Source organism: Hipposideros armiger, unplaced genomic scaffold (assembly GCF_001890085.2).
Source record: "Hipposideros armiger isolate ML-2016 unplaced genomic scaffold, ASM189008v1 scaffold_298, whole genome shotgun sequence".
Taxonomy (NCBI): Eukaryota; Metazoa; Chordata; class Mammalia; order Chiroptera; family Hipposideridae; genus Hipposideros; species Hipposideros armiger.
The window spans coordinates 2,079,460-2,087,108 of record NW_017731648.1 but is presented as its reverse complement, the minus strand read 5'-3'; the positions used below and the strand labels follow the sequence as shown (position 1 = coordinate 2,087,108).

Below are 7,649 nucleotides of genomic sequence, written 5' to 3'. Positions count from 1 at the left end.
TTCTATACAAGGGTCACAGTTCTATGAGTGCCTGACAGCCTTGCACCAAGACCTTGACTCCTAGAGGACATAAGACCCTCTTGTTCCAGTGTCGCCTGGCTGAATTGCCTTCATGTTTTGGACTTACTTGCTCCATTTGGAAACTCAAGAAATCGTTGTGCACAACTGTGCCCACATGTTCACAAAGAGCTGGGCAAATGCAGTACCTTCAGCCCCAGGCAAGACAAAAGTTCTGTTTAAAGTCTTGAGTTTCGGGGCCTCCCAAGGGCTGTCACTCAGGTTCGAGGGGGCGCGTCATTGCCAAACTGTCCAATAAGGAGCGCTTCTGGGGCAGGTGGGTGGGGCGAGACGCTGCATGGGCGTGGACATCCCAGCTACCTTCAGGCCTGGCTAGGGAAGGCGCGTCGCCTGTCATTAACGGTCCCTGATGGCTGTGTGGTAGACTGTGGAGCTGTGATCTACGCGGGTAGGGGGAGTTTAGGCAGGACTCAGAGAAACGCAGGAAACCAAAAATGGTGAGTGTGCGGGGCCGGGATCGCAGACGGGAACGAGAGGCTGGTTGTAACCAGCTGGAACCGGCTGGAACCGGCTGTGATGGGAACCGGCTGTGGTGGGACCGGCAACCCCTCGGTGAAGTCCGGAGTCTGCAGACCCGAGTGCTTCGGGGTGCCGATGGGACCACAGTCCCCTCCGGCTCTCAGCGTGGGTACTGGGCAGGCAGCCGGCGACTTCGGCGCGGCTACCTCGGCCCGGAGCCTCTCTGGGCAATTCTGCGCCCCCAGCCCCGCGTCTCCCCAGATGGTGCAGTGACCACAGGGAGGGTCATCAGTAGACAATCGTGACTCCGTCTACGGGGTTTGTGCGTGGCAGGAGCTGTGGTCTTGGGGGGCGGGGGGAGGTCCCCTGCTCCTTTCAACGTGGGGGTTCCGTTTTTTTCCTGAGTTTTCCAGATGTTTGGGAAGCAGGGTCTCAAATCCAGGACCCTGTTCCCCCAGATTGTCTCTTAGGAGTGGCAGTAAATTCCTAAATTTCCAGATCCGACCTCGAATTTCCAAAACCAACTTCCCCCTCTGCGAATCACAGCATCATTATCAACTCTATTTGCCCTCCGGGGTGCATTTCCAACAGACTAAATATTTTAATTGTATTTTTTAGCAGAATCATGGAATGCTCTGTTTTAAAAGATTTATATTTGTGCATATTTTTTTTCATGAGAAGAAAGCCAAGAATAACCACCTGGAAGACGTCCTATGAAATCCCTGTTCCTCTCCCCCAGGACCTTCCCTGAGCACTGACGTCCTGTAGGAAGTCCTTTGGGTGGCGGTTCTTCTAAGGAAACTTTCTTGGGTGATCTGTCCTGTCAGCACTGCCCCTCCCTGGCTTTGTCGCTTGAAAGCATATATTGACTTACTTAAGTCTGATTTTTGCAATAGGGGTAAAATATTTAATCAATAGAGCTTGAAAGACAGTATAAAATACTTCCAAAGAGGCACGAAAGAGGTGAATTCCGACAAAGTATTCTAGTATTACATTCCATTTTTATAGAGTTCTTTCACTTCTTTCTTTCCGAGCAGGTGTAGTAAGTTCTGAGGTTTTATTTTCGGTGCTTTAAAATAACAGTTCCAGGCCTTACCGTTGCAGAGCAGAATTGTTCAAGTAGATTTCATGAGAAAAGCTAATAATGAGCCCTAGAAATGGGGATGCATCTGCATTGAGGTGGGTGGGGGTGGGTGATGATGCCCATTCTGAGGTTGTGGATCTTTGTTTAGGTCTAGACATTTTTAGATTTTATGCTGAGATTTGTATAAATGTATAATTTGTGCACAGTGAGATGGTCTATGAAGATCAAGTGTTGTGTCTCGTGGACAAAGGGTTTATAAATTGGGGAGTTCATGTGGGTCAGAACTTAAACTGAATCAGGCTGAGAGTTTCCTCACTGTGAGAATGGAAGCCTGGGGAGGGAGCACTTCCATGATTACAGGAGTGGGGAGATGTGTGTGGAGCTCCCAGAATTCATCCCTCCCTCCTTTCCCAAGGACTGACCCACTCCAGGGGTTCTGTCTCAATCCGAGTGTCTAGAAGCAAAGTTTGTGATTATGTTCACCTTTCTTTCTAAATGTGGGTTTCCTTCTGAACTGTAGGGAAGCCGGCTGCTTATCTGTTTTGATTCCAATAATTGGTGTTTATTTTCATTGGGTTTCTTTTTTTCTTTTTTTTTTAAAAGATTTTATTGGGGAATTGGGGGAGAACAGCGCTGGGGAATCCGGGAAGGGGAACAGACAAGTTGCTGTCCTTTTGTTCTTCAGTCTAGTTGTGGAGGACATCGCTTCACTGGCCCATGTTGGTATTATCATTGCGCTCTTCCCAGGCGAGGCAGTCCCTCCCCAGCCATTTGATGGTCGCTCACGGCAGCTCATGAAAGCTCACGCCTGCTGCCAGCCAGCCCCACTGCAGCCTATGCCATTGCTGGCAACTCCCAGGAGCCCAGCTCCAGGTCGAGCTGTTGTTCACCATCTTAGCTGTAGAGGGCACAGCATCACTGGCCCTAATGTGGGATCCGAACCAGGGTCCTGCTGCTCAGAACAGGTGCTCCCAAGCCAACTCTTAACCAGCGCGCCACTGGGCTGGCCCATTCATTGGATTTCTTTAACCATTAAATATTACAGCCATTTCATTCTTGTTTCTATTATATTTTATGTTTTAAACCTGGGCTTTTAAAATAGAACTTGACTAAGAGATATAGTGTGAATAAGACAAGATTGTGGAAATTAATAGAATTTGGTTCCATTCAGGCAAGAAAACCTAAAGATGTGAGATGGATGTTTTTAAGTTCTCAGGTGATTATTCCATTTTTAGGTCAGTTTTTGTATTTTTGTATGTCCATATGTCTAGAGAACTTTGACACTTAAAAGTCTATACTATTCCTAAGGCAAATGAGTCTGTATTTCAATGGATGTGAGAAAAAAGCAGTTGAATTTTTTTCATTACTATGAGGAAAACAATTCAAAACTTAACGGAGATCTTTGAATTTTCTAGTTCGTTTTAGTGCTTAATTGCAAACTCCTAATGTGTTACAATATGTTATCATTTCTGAAAATATCCCCAGTGTGAAATACAATGAGTGTATGGACAAACTACTATAATTAATTCTCCTCCTCCTTTTTATCAGAAAGGGATTTGGAAATTTTTGATGGTCTGCAGTTTTTAGTGTTTAAAGGATTAAATCTTGGAGTGTGGTGTTCTGTATAGAAAAGTTAAAATTAAATTAATTTTAAAACAAAAGTTAATTTAATAAGCATGGGAAATATGCTTATAGAAAATATAAATATTTTCTCCTTATTTTAAATAAGTAGTGCATTGGAAGGTCTTTAATACAGGAATCTAACTTAAGAAGACTTCCTGCCTACATATCCTGGTCCACGCCAGTACTCTTAAGTATAGCCACCCTCAAAACAATAGTTTTAATCACTTCTAGATCATCCTATTAGTGTTTCTTTGTATAAAGCAAGACAGTGAGAATACCTATTTTTTCTTACCCGTGTTTGTTCTTGTAATGAGTAGTCCGGTATTTGATGTTTGTTTACTGAAACCTTAAGCCCCACCCCTCCCTCTCCCGCTCCTGCTTCTTGCCTGTCAGGCTGATGAGAAAGCCTGGAGGCTCTGCGCTGTGAGCTGCTGCTTGCTGGGGAGCCCTCCTGTGAGCTGTGCTGCCCTGTGCTGTATTGTGGACCCACCCAGCCTGGGGCCTAAGTACAGAGGACTCCTAGAAGGCAGTTTTAGTCATTCCTTTGAGAACATGAATATGGAAATAGGTCCCTCCTTACAGTGTTTTGGGTCTGTGTCTTGGTTGGAGCCTCTCTATGTGATTAAAGTGAGACTGTGATGAGGCTGAGTTCTCCTTGATATTAGGGTGGGTCTTGGAGGTGTAGTAGGATGATTAACCCTGTGAGTGAGGTGAGCCCATCAGATGGTTACTCCTTAAAGAAGTTTTGTTTTTTATTCTCAGTTTAAAAAACTTTTTAATTTATTTTTTATTTAAATATGGTTGACATATGGTATTTAAGTTTCAAGTGTACAACATAGTGCTTTTTACATTTATATATTTTACAGTGTGATCACCAAAATAAATATAGTAACCATCACCTTGGAAAGTTATTACGATATTATTGACTAATTTTCCCTATGCTGTAAATTATAACCTGGTGACTTATTTATTTTATAAGTGAAGTCTGGACCTCTTACTCCTCTTCACCTTTTTCACTCATCTCCCCAAACCCCCACTCGCTTTTTTTTCTGGTAACTATTAGTTTGTTCTCTGTTCTGTGAGTCTGTTTCTTTTTTGTTGTTGTTCGTTTTGTTTCATTAGATTCCACATATGCCTGTAAGTGTAATCATGCGATATTTGTCTTCCTTTATCAGACTTTTTACTTAGCATAAAATCTCTAGGTCCATCCATGTTGTTGCAAATGGCAAGATTTCGTTCTTTTTTATGGCCAAGTAACATTCCATTGTCTGTATGTATATGTTTATGTATATATATCACATCTTCTATTGTACATAATACTGCAGTTAACATACAGCTGCATATATCTTTTTGAATTAGTGTTTTTGTTGTATTTGGGTAAATACCCAAAAGTGGAATTGATAGTTCAAATGATAGTTCAAATTTTAATTTTTTGAAGAACCTCCATACTGTTTTCCATAGTGGCTGCACCAATTTACAGTCCCACCAACAGTACATGAGGGTTCCCCTTTCTCTATATCCTTGCCAAGGTTTGTTACTTGTTGACTTTTTGATAATAGCTATTCTGACAGGTGTGAAGTGCTAGATATGAGGTCGGACCATTAAGTTTGAGAACTCATCCTAGAAAAAGTGCTACATACCTCATTGCTGAATATCACTGTGGTCACCTTGGGAAGCTATGCACCGATGCCAGCGCCTAGTCCACCCTTCAAAGCAATTTTGGAACTCTTTTTCTGGAATGGCCATCAGAGCTGTCATAGTATTACCCTTGATGTTCTGAATGTCATCAAAATGTCTTCCTTTCAATATTTCCTTTATCTTCGGATAAAGAAACAAGTGATGGGGGCCAGATCAGGTGAGTAGGGAGGGTATTCCAGTACAGTTATTTGTTTACTGGCTAAAAATTCCCTCACAGTGCCGTGTGAGCTGGTGCATTGTCGTGATGCAAGAGCCATGAATTGTTGGTGAAAAATTCAGGTTGTCTAACTTTTTCACGCAGCCTTTTCAGCACTTCCAAATAGTAAACTTGGTTAACTGTCCAGTTGGTACAAATTCATAATGAATAATCCCTCTGATATAAAAAAAAAAAGGTTAGCAACATCGTTGCAATAAGTTCGTGAACATAATTGTCAGAGCTCATATAGAGAACAAACTGATGGTTGCCAGAGGAGGGGTCTAGAGGATGGGCAGAAAAATGGAAAGGGATTAAGACACACAAACTTCTAGTTATAAAATAAGTCATGGGGATATAATATACAGCATAGAGAACAGAGTCAATAATATTGTAATGACTGTGCAGTGATAGATTGTTACTAGACTTATTGTGATCACTTTTTAGGGTATGTAAATGTTGAATCACTATGTTGTACACCTGAAACTGATGTAATGCATATCAACTATAATTAAAATTAAATTTTAAAAAAGTGGTGACTCTAGGCATTGTGTCTTGTTCCCAATGTTAGGGGACAAGCTCTTAGCTTTTTACCGTTGAGTATGTTAGCTGTGGGTTTTCATATATGGCCTTTATTATATTGCTAGATGTTCTGTTTAGTTTCATTTTGTTGAGAGGTTTTTGTTTGTTTGTTTCATGAATGGATGTTGTATTTTTGTCAAATGCATTTTTTGCATCTATTGAGATGATCGTGTGATTTTTATCCTTTGTTTTGCTATTGTGGTGTGTTTTGTTGATTGATTTGTGGATATTGAACCATTTTTGCATCTCTGGATAAACTTTACTTGATCATGGTGTATTATCATTTTAATGTGTTATTGAATTCAGTATGCTAATATTTTCTTGAGGACTTTTACATCTGTGTTAATCAGGGATAGGGGTCTATAATTTTCTTTTTTTTATAGTGTCTTGTGGTTTTGGTATCAGGGTAATGCTGGCCTTGTAAAATGAGTTTAGAAATGTTCCTTTCTCTTCAAGTTTTTGGAATAGTTTGAAAAGTATAGGTATTCTTTTAAGTGTTTGGTAGAATTCATCAGGGAATCTGTTTAGGTCCTTGACTTTTCTGTAAATATCTATTAAGTTTGTTGGGGTTTCTTTCATTACTGATTAAATTTGTTCAGATTTTCTGTTTCTTCCTGATTAAATCTTAGAATAGTGTATGTTTCTAGGAATTTATCCATTTGATCTTGGTTGTCCAGTTTGTTGGTGTATAGTAGTTCATAGTATTCACCTATGATTATGTGTATTTCTGTGATGTTAGTTGTATCTTTTCTTTCATTTCTTAATCTTTTTTTTTTTTTATAGCTGAGCCATCCTGCTACCTATTGGCAGCTTAGCGGCAGCTCAGCTCGGGCCGGGACTCAAACCACTGTTGCTTAGAGCTCAAACTCTTGAGCGAGCTCTTAACCAACTGAGCCACTCGGCCGGCCCTCACTTTTCTTTCATTTCTGATTTTATTTATTTGGGCTTTTTTTGGTCTTGATGAGTTTGGCTAAGGATTTATTAAGTTTATCTTTTCAACGAACCAGTCTTAGTTTCATTGATCTTTTCTTTCTTTTTTTTTTTTTTTGGCCCTACTTCTTGTATTTCCACTCTGATCTTTATTTCCTTATACAAACTTTGGGTTTTGTTTGTTCTTTTTATTATAATCCTTATAGGTGTAAGGTTAGGTAGTCTGTTTGAAATTTTAATTCTGTTTCTTGAGGTAGGCCTCTGAATCATTGTAAACTTTCCTCTTACAACTGCTTTTGTTTTGTCCTGTAGATTTTGGAATACTGTGTTTTTATTTTGAATTGTTTCAGATATTTATTTATTTATATTTCTCTGTCAACCTCTTGATTATTTAGTGGCATATTGTTTAACCTCCATGTGTTGGTGTTTTTTCCACTTTTCTTTTAATGGATTTCTAGTTTCATACTGTTGTGGTCAGAAAAGACACTTGATATGATTTCAGTTTTAAATATTTTGAGACTTGTTTTGTGGCCTAACATGTGACCTATCCTGGAGAATGTTCCATGTGCACTTGAAAAAGAATGTGTATTCTGTTATATTTGGGTGGAATGTTTCTGTAAATATTTATTAAGTCCATCTGGTCTAATGTGTCTTTTAAGGCCAGTGTTGCCTTGTTGGTTGTCTGTCTGGATGATGAATGCATTTATGTAAGTGGCTTGTTAAAGTCCCCTACTACAATTGTTATACTATCAATCTCTACCTTTATGACTGATTATTTTTGCTTTATGTATTTAGGCACTCATATGTTGGATGCATAAATGTTCACAACTTTTATATCTTGTTGGATTGATCCCATTATCATTATCTAATGCCCTTCTTTGGCTCTTATTAGAGACTGTTTTAAAGTCTATTTTGTTTGATGTAATTATTCCAACACCAGCTTTTTTGTCATTATTTGCATGAAATATCTTTTTCCATCCCTTCAATTTCAGTCTGTGCGTG

At 40.0% G+C, this 7,649-nt stretch overlaps 1 protein-coding gene across 1 annotated transcript in view; it reads left to right on the top strand.

The window, feature by feature from the left end:
* Nucleotides 1–384: 384 nt before the first annotated feature.
* Nucleotides 385–7,649, top strand: part of LOC109391582 (zinc finger protein 709-like) — a 19,838-nt gene continuing 12,573 nt past the window's right edge. The window contains exon 1 of the mRNA XM_019659221.1: nt 385–515. Coding sequence (XP_019514766.1) covers nt 513–515 — 3 coding nt within the window. The 5' untranslated portion in view covers nt 385–512. The remainder of the gene's footprint in view (nt 516–7,649) is intronic.